The sequence below is a fragment of the Plenodomus lingam genome (genome assembly GCF_022343315.1).
Source record: "Plenodomus lingam strain CAN1 chromosome Unknown contig_14, whole genome shotgun sequence".
NCBI lineage: Eukaryota > Fungi > Ascomycota > Dothideomycetes > Pleosporales > Leptosphaeriaceae > Plenodomus > Plenodomus lingam.
The window spans coordinates 2,593,156-2,609,376 of record NW_027093932.1 but is presented as its reverse complement, the minus strand read 5'-3'; the positions used below and the strand labels follow the sequence as shown (position 1 = coordinate 2,609,376).

The following is a 16,221-nucleotide window of genomic DNA, read 5'->3' as shown; positions in this document are numbered from 1 at the left end:
CGCGCTCGCATCACATACATGCTACAATGTACCAGGGAACAAATACGAGCTCGTGTGTACTGTACCTCGGTTCCCCGCATTCGGTCGGTCTTTTCACCGTACTTAGTAGCAGAGGACACGATGAAGAATACTGTCGAACAGTTTATATATCGTTACCCCGTATCATCTTAGTGCGCCACCGACATCACAGGTTCTGAGCGTTTCGGTCGCCTGGCATTACCAGATCGGTCTTCCATACGTTTCATCGTAACAGTCGTCCGTAGTCAATGGAAAGACACATCATTTGTTAAGATATTTGCATCACATTCCATAAATCATGCGTGGAAACCGAGGCGTCCTTGTCGGCTTTCTTGCTGCTTCTATTAACCCGACAATTGCAGCGTTAAGAGCTTCTTCTTCTAACAGCTTGCTGTCAACCCGATCCAATGGTAAGTGACTCCCTTCGGCTCAGCGAAGCCTCCCCATGCAAGACCCCATTACTGATTTTTGTTATAGGCTTTCCACCTGCACTGAGAATAAGCGGGCCAGTCCTTACCTCCAAATGGCTCGAAAAGAGTGACTACGTACAGGTCTTGGAGATGACAGTCGAGAATACAGGTACCAATGCGCTCACATTGGCCGACACGCTCGAAGTGACGGCCACCTCGGATTCATTCGAAGTTGTGGTACCTGCGACATTGACAAGGCTCATTTCAAATCAAGCTGCTATTGTGCAGGTCGGCATTCGTAATAAAGCAAACGTTGCCGCTGGAACTCAATGCTCTGGAACCGTGACCGCCACGTACGGTGCAAAATACGGGACACCCATCACAGTCAATAGCCCAGTCACAGGAATGTGTGGTATTGGAAACTATACCCAGTCAGCCGACAGTATCAATCGTCACTGGAACCCTGATTGGTTCAATGATGTCAAGTACGGCATCTTCATCCACTGGGGTATATACTCTGCGCCGGCTTACGGAGGACAGCCTCCCAACCAGGATTATGCGGAGTGGTTAGTACCATCATCTTTGCCGCTTGCTTTGACTAAACGTTTACTAGGTACTGGTACCGTATGCAGGATCCCAATTACAAGACACAGACTTACCAGCACCACCGCGATACTTATGGCGAGAACTTTGCTTATGATGACTTTATCGCAAATTTCACAGCCTCAGCTTTTGATGCAAGAGAATGGGTTGATCTGATTGCAGATGCTGGCGCTCAATACATGGTACCAGTGACAAGTAAGCATGTTTCCTGATTGCTTCCGATCAAGACACTAACTTGAAATTAAGAGCACCACGATGGTTTCGCTTTATTCAACTTCCCTACTGAAATCAGTAGGAGATCATCTGTCCATTATGGGCCAAAACGAGACTTTATTGCTGAGCTCTTTGACGCCGCCAAGCAGCATCATCCTGAAATGAGACGAGGTAAGCAATGGCTACTGATTACACTCGAGGGTCATGTTTGATGCTAATGAAACCAGGAACGTACTTCAGTATGCCCGAGTGGTTCAACCCTACCTACGCCCCTTACGCTATTGAGTGGGGAGGTGGATTCCCTGGTGGTCCACCCAAGAATCCTTATACCGGCCAAGAAATTCCCTACACAGGTCATGTTGAGATTAACGACTATGTGAAAGACCTGCAACTGCCACAAATGCGCGTCCTTGCGTATGAGTACGAGACAGAACTCCTATGGTGCGATATCGGAGGCGCAAACAACATGACAATCTTCGCAGCGGAGTGGCTCAACTGGGCCCGCGATCAGGGCCGACAAGTTACATTCAACAACCGATGTGGCCTACCTGGAGACTTTAATACTCCCGAGTAAGTGTGAAACGAAATTCTGGAGGTCGTTTGATAGTTTCAATGAACTAACATACAGGAAAATAGGTACTTCACCAACGGCGATACTGTGCGTGCCAAATGGGAGACCAGTCGTGGCATGGACACCTTTTCCTACGGCTACAATGCCCAGACGCCCGACTCTGCATACATGACCGGAAAGGATATCGTGGAATCACTGATTGATGCCGTCAGTAAGAACGGGAACTTCCTCCTCGATATTGGCCCCAAAGCGGATGGTTCCATCCCAGCAATCATGCAGACCAATCTTCGTGATGCCGGTGAATGGATCAAAGCCCATGGAGAAAGTATCTTTGCAACCAAGTACTGGTCTGTGAAGCCTGGACTAGATCCGTTCCGGTATACCACCAAGTCCGATGCTTTCTATATCCATCACAAGGGGGCGCCGCCGTCGTCTCTTTCAATCACAGACCCAGTGCCATACTTGCCTGGTGATACAGTGACTATTGTTGGTGGAAGTATGAATGGAACCTCGATTCCAGCAACCTGGAATGGGACTGGAACATTGAAGTTGGAATTGAGCGATGATATTATCGCCTCTGACAAGTACATCTGGACGTTCAAGATTGCCTATACTAGTACTTGGTGAGTAGATCAGATATTGGACACTGAATTTCAAGCGATCTTCAGTTGTTCTAGTAGCTTAGCTCTACTTTGAAAAACTCATCAATAGTATGTGCCTTCAGAACATCAGGAAACATAGTCAAAGCGCAGAGTTCCTCTTTACCTGCGACTTCACTGGATACGCCAAATCTGCGAATTCAATGACCTTCGTTCATGCTAGACATGTAAAGCATGGAGATGTCTTTTGGAACAATGTGTTTCCTGATGAAAAACTTAATACGAAACTTGACGACTTTAGTGGCTATAAAACTGACAAGGAATCTGCTCTCGTTTGCTATGAGACGAGCCACGAGTTCCCTGACCATGACGTTGTTGCAGAAGAGAGCGAGATCTTTGCTCTCGGATCTACCTTCTACGAGTTCATGACAGGATCGAAGCAATGCCAAACATTAACCAATCACGTGATATCTGAGGATACAGCTGGGGAGACATGTCAACTGTAGCGACGCTACCAGCATGCAAAGATATAATCACCTGATGTTGGAAGCAAGGTTATGATGTAGGAAGCTGAAGGTATGTACCCATTGTCTTCGCTAACAACTCTAACGATGTTTGGTTGCTGCTAAGCCTAATCTCGCCTCTCGGGACTCATTAGCTTGCGTACCGTAAAAACCCACGAGCAACAGTTGCATTAAAGATGGGCTAATACAAGCCCCGTCTTGCTTATTAGCACTGCGTGTTCAAATTAGGGAGTCCTTTATTCACTACCAATCCCCTGTTACTTGCTTGGGCTACGACAGCAGCTACAGCCCTACTACAGCATGTAACAGAGTAAAGTAACTAGTGCAAACATAGTATTACTACCATACAGTGATACCCCATATATAGAAAATAGTAGATAGAGCACGATGGTGTAGTTCTGGAGATGTGAAGCCAAAATCCTGCATTGACACCCCCATGCACGGGCTAAATTATAGCCGTCCCCTAGATTCAGCCCCATTCGCCCCCACCTCTGGCATAACGGCTGCTCGTGAGGTTGTACGGTAACAATAGTTCATACCTGCTTCCCACCACTTGATCTTAGCTCAGCCGATTATTACGTCGAAGTGCAACTGTCTGATTTCAACGCGATGCAAGAGTTGCGCAGGAAATTGCGGAAACTTAAACGAAAACAGCTAGCTCCCAAGGTCAGGAGCCACCTAGGCCTATATACTAAGCAAAAGCTACGCTCTAGAACGCTCTTCTGATGTGATGATGCCCTAGGAACCTCCTCCCCAGCTAGATTCCTCGCCTGCTCCGGCGCCAGACAACGCACGCGAAAAAACCTACGGGCTTTTCCTACTCAGCGGCAACGACTTGCCTGACGATTCAAAAGAAGAAGATGCTATCGGAGTAGATATTGTGGCAATACATGGCTTGAACGGGGACGCTTATACAACATGGCAGCACGAGAACGGTACTTTGTGGCTCCGTGATCTGCTCCCGAACAGCCTTCCCGGGTCACGCGTTTTCACCTATGGTTACCCATCTGAGCTCCTCTGGAGCTCTTCAGTGGCCACTTTACGACACTATTCTGGGAATCTTCTGAATTCTCTCAGAGCCATCTCGGAAGGACCGCAGCGTCCGATAATATTCGTTTGTCACAGCCTTGGAGGCATAGTATGTAAGCAGGTGAGAAGTTCGACAATTCTAGATTGACGAAATCCTAATTTTCGTCCAGGCTCTTGTTCTGGCGCATGAAGATGACCGCTTGTACAGTGACATACTGTCTGCCACTTCCGCCATTGTATTTTTTGGAACGCCACATCGTGGTTCAAAAGGAGCTGATGTCGGGAAAATCGTGGGAAGGGTCGTTAACATGTGTTTACGTGCATCACAGACTGCAGGCATTGCTGGGACAATACGGGATGACCTTCTGACAACCCTTGGATCCAATTCTCAAGCATTAAGTGATCTCGCGGTCTCTTCCCGAAATCGTTTGAGAGACTTGGACATTGTCACCTTTCACGAAACGGAAACCATGCCCGGGCTGTCAGAACTGGTAAGACCGCCTCCAGAGAAAATATCTGTATGAAGCAGCGCCTAACACAGCTCTAAATGCAGGTCGTTGATCCACATTCTGCCATACTGGGATTACCAGACGAAGATATCATACCCCTGTTCGCAAATCATAGAACTATGTGCCGTTTCGGAGGGGCAAAGGATGATGGTTACAGCTACGCCTTGAAGGCGATCAAACGATTGGTCAAAAATGCCCTCTTCAACCGAGAGATGGAAATGAAATCATTCCGCACATCCTCAACTCAGTGTATGTAATGATAGACGAACCACGATACAGCAGTAGCTAAGCGATCTGTTAGCTTTGACCGAGGCTGAAAGATCTTGCATGGCCCTGCTAAATTCAATCCACCTAGCAGAATATAAAGCACAATTACCGAGGCCGGTGCAAGGGACCTGCAGCTGGATTCTGGACAACCCTGCATATCAGTCCTGGATAGCGGCCAAAGAGTCGAGAGTGCTGTGGATCACGGGCGAACCTGGCTGTGGGAAAACGATGCTCTCTGCCTATCTGGCGGAGCACCTAAGGCTACATCGCGCTGACCCTAATACACCTCAGGTCTTTCTTTTCATCTGTGACGACAAAGTAACATCTCAGAGAGACGCAGCTGCTATTCTTCGCGGAATTCTATATCAGATCCTACAGCAACACCGAAAGCTCATTAAGCATGTGAAGAAACGATTCGAAATGGAAGGCCCAAGTCTTGCAAACTCCTTCCCGGCCCTCTGGGAACTATTTCTGAAGTTGGTTGCTAATACTACGTCAGGCCCTGTGGGCGTGATAGTGGATGCGATTGATGAGTGTGAAGCCAGGACGCGCAATAGTTTCCTGAACGCCATGATGCGGCTAGTGAACGAGTCACAAGATGAACATCGACAATCTCAGAACTATGTCAAGTTTCTGATAACCAGCCGTCCATCACTCGGAAACTCTTACAATCTCACGGGAACAATGACAACCAGACTGCCAATCGAGCAAAACCACAATGTTGTCAACGAAGACGTCAAGTTGGTCATTCGAAGCAAGGTCGGCGAGATCTCAAACAAGTTTCATTGCAACGACGATACCAAGAACTATCTAGAGCAGTTGCTGTATTCCAAGTCTGACCAGAGTTTTCTCTGGCTGAATATGGTACTCCGTAGCCTTGAAGGTAGTTCAAAGGCATCAAAGAGCGATTTCGAACGGATCATCAACACATTCCCCGAGAATCTTGAAGCCACTTATAGCCGATTTTTACGCGAGATTCCACCTAACAATCAAGAGGACGCCAGAAAAATATTACAGCTGCTTATTGGAAGTTCGAGACCCCTGACGTTGGAAGAGATGGACACTGCATTCACGATTCAGCGGAAACATGAAGCCCTACCCGATTTACTGAATGACCGGCAGTTCTCCATCAGCTCAACGTTGCAGGATATCGTGGGGTCCTTTGTCCGCATCAATGGTGTACAAAGCTCGGCCAGAGATTCAACCGTTTCGCTCATACATCAGTCCGCTAAAGAATACCTAACCGACCTCGCACTCCGTTCTGCAGACAAGACAGTGCAGAGTCTTGCAATTCCTCTTCCAGAAGCAGCGCTGAGCATATCCCAATCATGTATGCGATACCTGCTTCTGAAGGAATTCCAAACGGACATTTTCGCCCCGGAAGACATAAGCCTCGAGCCGAGCTCGCCTGATTCCTGTCCTTCGGACCCCTTCACAGACTTCGACACAAAGGGCCTATCTCTTGGCCTAGACGATTATCCCAGCCTAGACAATTTGTTCAAACATTCACAGTATATAGGCGAGGAGCAATGTACGCTAATTGCTCAGAGATATGAAGTTTTCGATTACGCGGCAACTTTCTGGGCGGAGCACTACTCGCTATGCGAAGCCATTGCCCCGGATCACGTCCACGAGGCGGCTCGTCAACTGACGGCGACTTTGAGTTGTGTCCAGACGAATTGGTTGAGATACTATTGGGTCAAAAGGAACATGGAATACTCCTTCCCAGATAATTTCGAGACGATTGAAATAGCCGCCTTTTTCAATCTGACCACGCTGCTTGCCGAGACATTGGCAAAAGCAGATTTTGAAGAAGCAAAGAAGGGCCGAGCGCTGTTTTGGGCAGCGAGAATGTCCTCTCTCGGCTCGATTAGAGTGTTGCTTCATCATGGCACAGACTCGAATAGTACTGGAGTCGATCAGGACACACCCTTGACTATATCTGCGCAATATGGGCATCTGGATGCCCTCAAATTGCTTCTCAGCGCATCGCAAATTGATATTTCATTACCGGGAAGATCGGGAAGATCAGCGCTGTCGTTTGCCGCAGGAAACGGGCACTTGGATATTGTCGAAGCGCTGTTGGAAAACGGTGCTTTCAGGCCCGACGAACAAGATCACACACATTGGACGCCACTTTTCTGGGCTGTACTGGGAGACCATGCAAGTATTGTGCAGTCCTTGCTGAAACAGCCAGCAATCGACATCAACCACGTCGACAAAGCCGGACGCTCTGCCCTGTCCTGGGCGGCTGGAGAAGGCTCCGTGAGGGTGCTGAAAGTCTTACTTCGCCACCCTTCTGTAGACTTGAATCTGGCGGACGCAAAAGGGCGATCTCCACTCTCGTGGGCCGCGGGCAATGGACAAAGAGAAGTAGTCAGTATCTTGATGCACACCAAGGGCATTGACAAAGCCAGCAAAGACCATGACCTGCGCAATGCCATTTCATGGGCATGTCAGGGTGGACATACCAACACTCTGCGCATTTTACTGAACAATAACTGTGGTGGCGAGGATGACGTGGATATCGACAGCTGGACGCCATTACTATGGGCGCTTTTCATCCAGTCCCCTAAGACAGTGGAGACGCTTCTCTCAACCCGTCGTGTGCAAATCGACCGCCAGGATGATGTCGGTCGGACAGCATTGATGTGGGCTGCAAGCTATGGCTATCTGGACGTCGTGCAGCTGCTGGTCTCATGGGGTGCGAATCTGCATATCACGAACCAAAAGGGACAGACAGCCGCCGATGTCGCCAAATCGCAAGAGCACATGGAGGTTTGGGAGTTCTTGAAGACGCAGCGGAGCCAGAAGGTGGGGAGTGGTGTGGAGTAAGGAGCATGCCTGGTGCTACCTTTTCGATAAGAAGGAAAAGATTGAGATGAGTCCAAGCTTGATAGTGATATCCTACTACTTTAAGCTGAACGATAGCTACCGAGATATCAAGTCTGATGGGTTTCTTCAGGAAAAACACATCACCTTTGTCCCATCAGTCTCTAAATCCCGTCATCCGCCCGCTAATCAGACAAATCCTTCCGCGCGTACTCGTAGACCCAGGAAATGCATTGGCCTCTTGATTGTTACTCGTCCCACGCAACCCTATATCCCCATAGATCCCCGGCTCCCACCAGCAAAGGACGCATGCGAAGCTGTCCGCGCTGGGACAACAAAGGCTACGCTGTATATGAATGATTTCTATCATCTCCATTTTGCTTCGTGATAAAAATAAAACTTGATGTTTGTATTGTTGATCTAGCCATCTTCTTAGCCCTTGGGCTACATATCCTCTTACCTCTTAACCTACCCATTGATGAATCATTGCATCCCAGTGCCTATACCCCCCGATACACCCATGTAATACTGCACATCCCATATATCCCCTTGGTATACTAGATTGACCTAAGATGCTTACTCGCTTGTTTACTTACTTGTCTGTTCCATCCATCCAGCACACCCCACCCATCAACCACCACATCACATCCCCATCTCCCTAATACCCACACCTACCCACCACCCATCATATACCCACGTGTACCCACGGCTACTCGTCCAGCAAAGTTAGATATACTACATTTCTGAGCCATACGCATTGTGTCGTGTGCTAGGGCGTGGTATCTTAGATAGGAATAAGGGGGGCTAGCTGGGTTGGATAGGTTGGATACTTCGCATCTTTGTGGAGGGAGTTTTAGTTGGAAGGAAATGTTCAATGGATGGATGGTGATAGCTGGGTTGGATACACCCTCCTCCTTCCGCTGAATCTTCTTCGTCTTCTTCCCCCCGCGCGGTGTTCTTTGTGTATGCTGTTCAGTGTGTTGGGTGCAGTATAGCGTGGTTTAGTTACTTGTGAATGGGTGAGGAAGATGGATAGCTTGGGTTTGTCTGGGGCGGGTATGCTGTGTTGGGTATGTTAGGGCGTGTTTTGCTTTGGAGAAGGTAGGGTGGGTTTTACTTTAGATAAGTTAGGCGTAGAGAGTTGTGGGGTGCGGACTAGGGACGATAGGGTAGAATAGGAATAAGAATAAAAAGGTAGGTGGAATAGGAATGGGAATAAGGATAGGGATGATAGGGTGGAATAAGATACCAGAGGATCACAGAGGATAAGATACAATATAATAAGATACAACCTAACACAACCCACCTGGCCTAACCCAAGCTAACCCAACCTAATATAACACAACACAACCTATCGTAAATTCACAAAAGACCACAAAAGACCACAGGTCTAGGATTTAGCTTTGCTTTGATCGATAGAAAGAGAAGTAGATAGGTTAGAGGAGTAGAAGTAGAAGTAGAAATATAAAGTTGTAGGATAGGATAAAATTTAGTTTAGATTAGTGTGTGTGATGTTAGGAAATCTGTCTTATTAGGAAGCTATGTCTTATTAGGAAGCTATGTCTTATTAAGAACTTGTGTCTCACTAGGTATCTACATCCCTTTAGGCATCTACATCTCTTCAAGTCCCTCCCCCTCCCATCCCTCTTCCTCTTCCCTCCCCCATCCAATCCAATCCCATCCAATCCAATCCCCCTCCTCAAAAACCAAACCCACCCTCTCTTTAAACCCCCTCGCCCCTCCGCACTCCCAACCCAACCCACCAACCCCCCAATCCCACACACCATCACACCCAGTCCCAAACCCCTCACCCCTCACCCCTCACCCCTCACCCCCCTCCCCCCCAACCCACCAACCCAACCACGGTCCACCCGCACCCAAACGGACAAGATCAACACCCCACTAGTCCCACATGCAACCTCCCACGTTCCCGGCGCCGTGCTCCCAGCCTCTTGATTTCTCTTCTGCGCTTGTTGGATTTTAGGGGGCCCGGGGCCCGGGGCCGTGGGTCCGAGGTTGGATTTGGGTTGGTGTTAGGGTTGGTGTTGGGGATTGGCGTTGGGTTGGGTTAAAGTATATGCTCGTGAAAGGGTGGGTGGTTGAATATTTCGCATGGAGAGGGCGAGAAGAAGAATAAAGGGATGAGCTCATGGTGTGAAGAAGGGGATATCGGGGTTGGGGAGAGAGTGTGGTGCATGTTTATTTGCACGTTAAAGAAGCATGTGGACGCCGCTGTCTTCTTCTTCTTCACATTTCAAATCACCTGAGCTGGAAAATTGTAAAAGGGTTGATATATTGACGCGAGAAGAAAAGATGGGAGAGAGACGGGGGGAAATGACACGTAGCGGAGGGCAAGTGATTGCGTGAAGATGCAGGAAAGAGGATCTGGATCTGCTTGAGGAGAATCTTGGTTGCGTTCCGCAGGGTCGGATGGTTACCATTTGAAATGCGCGAATCACAACTCTACAGGGTTTCAACATTGCTGATCATGAGATAATCCAACAAACGCGTCGACAGTGCCTGGTACAGGGAAAAAACAGGTTGTGCCAGACCTGGTGTACCTTGGGTGCGATTGATACGCCGCCGTTTGATAGCAGATGTGTCGTGCATTGCGGTACTCGCACTTAATCTTTCCCACGCAACCATGTCCACTGATCACAGAGAACGAGTACTTGCAGTTGTCAAGAGCAAGACTTTGGTAAACCATCGATTGAGCATATGCGAAATCTGACGAGGTAAAAGAACATCCAGGTACTTGACCAAAGAAACAAGGGGTGAATTTTTGTTACCGTAGGAAAAGTTCAAGTGGAACGAGAGAGGGATCTTGGTACCTAAACATAGGAGCCGCAAACTCGGAGTCGACATGTCATCGGGTACGAAAGATACGGCAGATTGATGACGAGTCGACCATGATCCCATGTCGATTCAAGACGACGCATCCAGATCATGCAATGGCCAGGCCCAGCTGGCGAGAGGGATTGACTCGTGAAGGACCGTAAGACGCCACAGGAGTCGCTGATCAGACTCAGGTGAGACTGACCGGGATTGCCGTATTCATAAGTCATGCCTGGCGCTGTGGTCGATTGTCGGGCAAGCTCTCTGCCAGTAGGAAGAGTCATAATTCCTACCCGTCAGGTGAGATCGGATACTGTGTGAAGTCGAGATAGAGTAACAACTAAGGTGATCCGTTGCACGCTGGGTCACGAGCGATCGTTGGCCGACTTACTCTCGGCATTATGGCGCAAGCGACGTCTTTGAGCGGACTGTCCGCTTGAAGCGGGAAGGATGAGTAGCTCTACGACCAGCGCGTCCTACCTACCAGGGATGCCACTCGCATGGCTGTTCCCCGCAAACGCATAACAGATGCCTGCGAGGAGTCGAAAAAAAGGGACCTTCACTCTTCCCAAGTTGGTTTCCATGTCAGCTGCATGGGCAGACGCAAAACTGTGAACGAGGATGATGGTTGTCCTCTTCCTCCTTCACCATGCTACTTTGGGTCCATGGTCCTTCCGTTGCTCCGGTGCAAATTCTGCTTGCATTCACTTCGCAGCTGAAGAGAGGAGTTGAGCACCGTCATCAAACCGGAGTTGATACCGCTTTCCAAGAACCAAGAACATGGCATGCAGCAGCGCATTCGTATGCCACCCACTGAGCGCTGTTGAACGGCGAGGTTGCCCTTTGAAGACATCATAGATCGAGGCCCATGGATCAGGTTCGTTTTGCGTACATGGCATGGAATCGAGTTGGCAGTTCTCCGGACGGAAACAGTTCCGATGAATCTTAGAATTGCTCCTGGGCAAAGACGGCCGTTTGCATGAATCCTCGCAAACTTTATTACTGTCACGGTGGTTAGGAGGGAGCATGGACACAAGTATACAATAACCTTTGGCCTAGCGAAATCGGAGCTATGATCGTGATTGGGCTTGTCGTACCGTTTCCACGTGCAGACTGTTCATTCGCAGTTAGGCTTAGATCTTGCTCTGGGACTGCTTCAGCCATGCTCTCATCGATGACATCGCAGGTTGAGTAAGCAGCCTTGTCATCATTCCTCATCAGGCGCTCGGATTACGCGGCTCAACACGTCGCAATTCAGACTGGCAGGGTTCGCGTCCACGACCCTGATCTGAAATGAGTGTGCCTCGGCACTCTGATTCGGAAACTGGGTCGTAATTTTCCATTGGTCTGTTGCGCCTTTGTGACAGAAATACTCCATGTACGTCCCGTCTGGGCCAGGGTGAATTGGGGAAAGCGCGCGTTCCCGAGCTAGGTTCACGCTATTGAGAATATCATTGTATCTGTTGTTGCCATCTGGTTGCATTTGGCGAATCGATTGGGCAAGCTTTATCGAATTTTTGGGAATGCTCCAGGCTTTGTGTGCGATGGTTTCCGGCTGTGAGTGATACGGAAACAGCCATCGGATGGGTGGGTGGGATGCCTATCGAGGGTCCAGAAAGGGTGGCCCATGGCATCCCCATCTCGAATCAAGACTGGGGGGGGGGTAGGCTCCTCACCACGGATCGACTGGTGGATGACTGATCGGGATGATCATCACACGTCGCGTGTACAACACACGGCAGGCGTCTTTGCTGACCACAAAAGGAGCAGACAAGGACTGTGTATAGAGCGTGTTGTGTGCGGAGGTGCATCAGGAGTTGGCCATGCCAGTTTGTCGATGATGTCCGCTGCAATCTGCGCTCAGTTCCGCCGTCCAACTACCGTGTGCATGACAAGGGCGGGAAAGAGTAGGCTAGGCCTGTACATTCACTGTACACAGGTACTCTATGAGGAACACTGGAACAGACGGCCACAACGACAGGCGACCGAGGCAGAACAAAGTGGGGATCCATGAGATCAAAGGCGCCGATGCGCGAACCAGAGCGCGTGGGCCTCGTTCACCCGATTGCCAATGGAGGCAAACTGGCAGCAACGATCTTCGGGCGCCAAAATCGGGCATTCTTCGGGTCTTCTGGATGGCTGCAGATCGCTTAGGTATTTGTGTTTCTTGTGCTAGCATGGGGCCTGACCGGTAATATCCTTCTTGAGAAAGATGGGTTCAAAGTCTATCCTGGGAGTCCGTAGGATTCCATTCGATGGAGGGGAACCAAGCGGAGAATTGATGATTCTGCTCGCCAATGCACCGTAGGTAGTAGATTTGTGTAATGTAGATTAGCATATGGAGGAGGGAAGGGGGTGTGGCGGTGGTGATGGTGGTGGTGGTGGTGGTGGCCTCTGGATTGGACCCTGTTGCCATAGGGTAAGCAGGAAAAGGAAAGAGTGGACAGGCTGACGCAAGATTATGTCATGAAGCCAAAAATCCTGATGTCTGTTTGAAAGTACTGTGATAGGTATCTATCGGAAATAGGAAGTGCAAGGGGGGGGCCACATAGACGCATCGTGAAGGGCCTCGTGTATGTGACTTGAGAGAGGTGGGCCGGGATCACGAGAGGTGCAGCAGCAGCAGCGGCAGCAGCAGTGACGGCACAGGGATCTCACGCGAAGCAGCGCAGCTCAGACTCCAAGTCGACATGATGCAGCCAGCAGTCCGCCGAGCAGAGAAGGCGATACGCGCTGAGAGGACTCTGCAGCCTGATTCCATCCTGTCCACCCTATCCTTCACCGCATCCTGCCTTTTATTTTGTTTATACGAGGTCTGAGACGGGTTTACACATTATGAATTGTTGCATGATGAAAAATGACAAGTACCATTTTCAAAGATAAACAACGCCGACTTCACAAACACAAGCGCGGTAATGGACTGTGTTTCTTCGGACTCTTAGCGCAAATCAAGCCATTCCCCCGCTCCTCTACGATTTCACGCTTGAGAGGATCTGAAGTTCTAGTCGGCTTCTAGTGCACGCGTCTGGGGGGGGGGGGTAACAGAGGCGCGAAATTGAATGCTGTACATGGTAGTACCAACAGCTTTGGTGACTGCAAGGTTCCTTGCATGTCCATACTCTACCTACCGTGCCATACCACAGTACGGCCATGACAGAATACAGGCCAGGCAACTCTCCCCACACGTCAACACAGGTCAAGGGAAGAGGAGTTGGGTTGGGGAAAGTAGCCCGCCCCGCTGCTGCATGTGATATCGGCTGCCACGTCTTCGTGTGCATACAATACTGAATGGGTGCGAAGAATCTCGGACATGGATCGGATGTCGTCAAACGCTGTCCGAATCGCGACGACTCACGACGTCCAAGCGGGCCAGCAATTCGGCCATGACAGCAACCTCACCATGACAGCTGTCGCTCCGCAGCTGTGTGTAAACGGTACTGTGCCCTCGGAAGAGAGGAGAAGGAAAAAAAAGTCTGGCAACAAGGATGAAGGAAGTGAGAGACGTGCTGTGTAGGTACAGTGGATGCACAGTAGTGGGCACCTGGGCCGAATCCATGGCCGCACCGTGCGTTTCTTCGCCACGTGAGGGGTCCTCGCTCGGTTGGACTTGTCATAATTTGACCGAAAGACATGGGAGAAGCGACAAACAAGGGGCCCCCGCTCATCCTGCTGGTGGACAGGGGAGGGATATGGAAAAGAGACGGGCCACCCTTGTGTCACCCGCTTGGTCGAAAATTCATGGTCCACGAAGCGTTCCTGGATACGAAGTGGTTGGACGTTAGCGGCACCCTCACAAGGGCCAAGAGGGCTAGAAATATCGGTAGGCTAGCATTGGGTCGGGGATTAACGTTGACCTCTTCGTCCTTCTTACCGCATTCTGACATTGACACTGTCCTCATGCGTCTCTGAGGGAAATGTGCCGATCTTCGTCGGTCCCCACCAACATGGGCTCGACAGCCTCTCTGGACGACGCTCGACATTTCCCCTGCGCATGTTGTGTTGCCCTGTTGCATGTTGCATGTCGCAGCCTCCGTCACGGAAGAAAGAGGTGGATGGACTGGGTACAGACTTGAAATTTCAGGATGCAAGTGTGTTGTCCATCGTTCTGCGCAACAGTCACCTGCATATCGAGATCGAAGTTACTTCTCGCTCCCGTTCGACGGTGTGGTTTTTCCTTAGCGTACCTGCCCATACACTGGTAGGTACAAAGTATGTATATCATCCTGGATCAGATCAGTCTTGGTGCATTAAACCCAATACACACAAGGGCCATTACGATCTGTACTAGAAGCGTGTATCGTGTCTCGTGTGTCAGAAACCGTTTCCATCGCATGCTATGTATACCGTGCAGCCAACGAAGGTTTCCTCTACTAGGATAGACCATGCACCTATGTAGTATACCGCGAGGTCAACTAAGGATGGCTTACCCAGTACCGAAACCAGGTCGAGACTTCAGAGCTTGTGTGGTGGGATTGTCTCAAACGCGTACTTACCTAGCGGATGCCTGCATCATCTGGGAAACATCTCGTCCAGACGTGCACCATGGCGCTGGGACTCACTTGGTCGAGAGCCGAGACCCTCGCCGGACTACAACTACCTTTTGAGAAGTCGGAAATCGACTGGGAAGAGACAATGGGAGTTGTACGCTGCCGTCGCAGTCTCATCGCAGGGAGAGGCGGGCTTCCTCTCTGGCGATATCTGGTGGATGGATGATGCACGAGACTGTCGCGACACGTCGTCAACAAGGGTACGGTATCTACCATAGTATGTAACAGTATGCACCTTGCTTGACATACTGGACAACCTACACCGCGAGTTACACCGACGAGCCGGCCTGGAAACAGGCTATGAAGGTGAGGGCATTCACACTCCTATGGCATGCTATGTGCGCCTGTGTATTGTACAGTGCACATACTGGTAGGTGAGGAGCCGAGGGGCTTGTACAGCCCCACTTTGATGGCTGACAACAGCAAGACATGGTTCTGCCCGATCCTTCCACGTTTTCGTGCGCTCATCAAGCCAGTGTCAGGTGTCTGTCGGGTATGGTACCTACTGTGTGTAGAGTGCCTACGATACCTATTTGGAGTCCATGGGGAATGTCCAGGTCGGAATGTGGCCCCGACATTGTGGCTGCACACAGAAGCGCTAGGTCTGGTGACCACAGGGCAAGGATGGCGAGCACGGCGGGGAAAGCACACCGACGACGCATTGCGGGCGTTCTGCTGCGGCCTGCTATAGCCTAGTGGCAGAGAGCGCACGTAGCGAGACGAGCGAGGCTGAAACCTACCTACTCAACACTAGAGTACACTACTATACCGTACAAAGAGTGCACCTGGAAGAGTAGTAGTAGCCGTGTTCTGGTTCTGGAGAGTTGAAGGGCAAAGAATGCGCAAATGGTTTCGTGAGCTGTACCTACCACACTGCGCATATTGATTGATGGGCTGATGGATTGTTCGTGGGGCGGGAGCCGGCAAGCGCGGAGCAGACGTTTGGGAGGGGAGGGGCAACTCACCGCCGACATGGGGGCAGGTGGTCTTGAGGTCATGGGCGACTCATCACGGGAAGGTCGCTTCTCCGTCAGCCATGCAAGGAAGGCGAGAATGAGGTCAGGATCCAGGCCGCCTTCCTCCCCGCTCCCCGCTGTCCACCGTCAACAGCTGAGCGAGCGAAGAGCAAAAATGGCAGTGGGCGCTGATGCTGATGCTGCTGATGCTGATGCTGCTGATGCTGCTGCTGCTGCTGCTGCTGATGCTGGGAGAGAGCAGCGACAGCGACAGCAGCAACACCGTTCTCCTTCCTAGAGTAGGTGGA

General features: G+C 50.3%; 6 protein-coding genes across 6 annotated transcripts; 4 read left to right on the top strand and 2 right to left on the bottom strand.

Annotated features, from left to right (window-relative positions):
- Window positions 1–316: 316 nt before the first annotated feature.
- Window positions 317–2,920, top strand: IAQ61_002910 (uncharacterized protein; the record flags this gene model as incomplete). Its single annotated transcript, XM_066095751.1, has 7 exons — window positions 317–428; window positions 496–994; window positions 1,042–1,226; window positions 1,278–1,415; window positions 1,472–1,814; window positions 1,881–2,438; window positions 2,563–2,920. The coding sequence occupies 7 exons, from the start codon at window positions 317–319 to the stop codon at window positions 2,918–2,920; spliced, it is 2,193 nt and encodes a 730-aa protein (XP_065954587.1).
- A 627-nt stretch (window positions 2,921–3,547) lies between these two features.
- IAQ61_002909 (uncharacterized protein) lies at window positions 3,548–7,578 on the top strand (the record flags this gene model as incomplete). The annotated part of the gene is made up of 5 exons (XM_003843292.2): window positions 3,548–3,604; window positions 3,681–4,088; window positions 4,138–4,458; window positions 4,521–4,725; window positions 4,778–7,578. 5 exons carry the CDS (start codon window positions 3,548–3,550, stop codon window positions 7,576–7,578), a joined length of 3,792 nt encoding a protein of 1,263 aa, XP_003843340.2.
- A 6,142-nt stretch (window positions 7,579–13,720) lies between these two features.
- On the top strand, window positions 13,721–13,924 carry IAQ61_002908 (uncharacterized protein; the record flags this gene model as incomplete). The annotated part of the gene is made up of 1 exon (XM_066095750.1): window positions 13,721–13,924. The coding sequence occupies one exon, from the start codon at window positions 13,721–13,723 to the stop codon at window positions 13,922–13,924; it is 204 nt and encodes a 67-aa protein (XP_065954586.1).
- A 202-nt stretch (window positions 13,925–14,126) lies between these two features.
- IAQ61_002907 (uncharacterized protein) lies at window positions 14,127–14,423 on the bottom strand (the record flags this gene model as incomplete). Its single annotated transcript, XM_066095749.1, has 1 exon — window positions 14,127–14,423. The coding sequence occupies one exon, from the start codon at window positions 14,421–14,423 to the stop codon at window positions 14,127–14,129; it is 297 nt and encodes a 98-aa protein (XP_065954585.1).
- Window positions 14,424–14,628: 205 nt separating this feature from the next.
- Window positions 14,629–15,535, bottom strand: IAQ61_002906 (uncharacterized protein; the record flags this gene model as incomplete). The annotated part of the gene is made up of 6 exons (XM_066095748.1): window positions 14,629–14,633; window positions 14,904–14,914; window positions 15,008–15,132; window positions 15,219–15,255; window positions 15,326–15,420; window positions 15,482–15,535. 6 exons carry the CDS (start codon window positions 15,533–15,535, stop codon window positions 14,629–14,631), a joined length of 327 nt encoding a protein of 108 aa, XP_065954584.1.
- A 394-nt stretch (window positions 15,536–15,929) lies between these two features.
- Window positions 15,930–16,211, top strand: IAQ61_002905 (uncharacterized protein; the record flags this gene model as incomplete). The annotated part of the gene is made up of 1 exon (XM_066095747.1): window positions 15,930–16,211. The coding sequence occupies one exon, from the start codon at window positions 15,930–15,932 to the stop codon at window positions 16,209–16,211; it is 282 nt and encodes a 93-aa protein (XP_065954583.1).
- Between the last annotated feature and the right edge of the window lie 10 nt (window positions 16,212–16,221).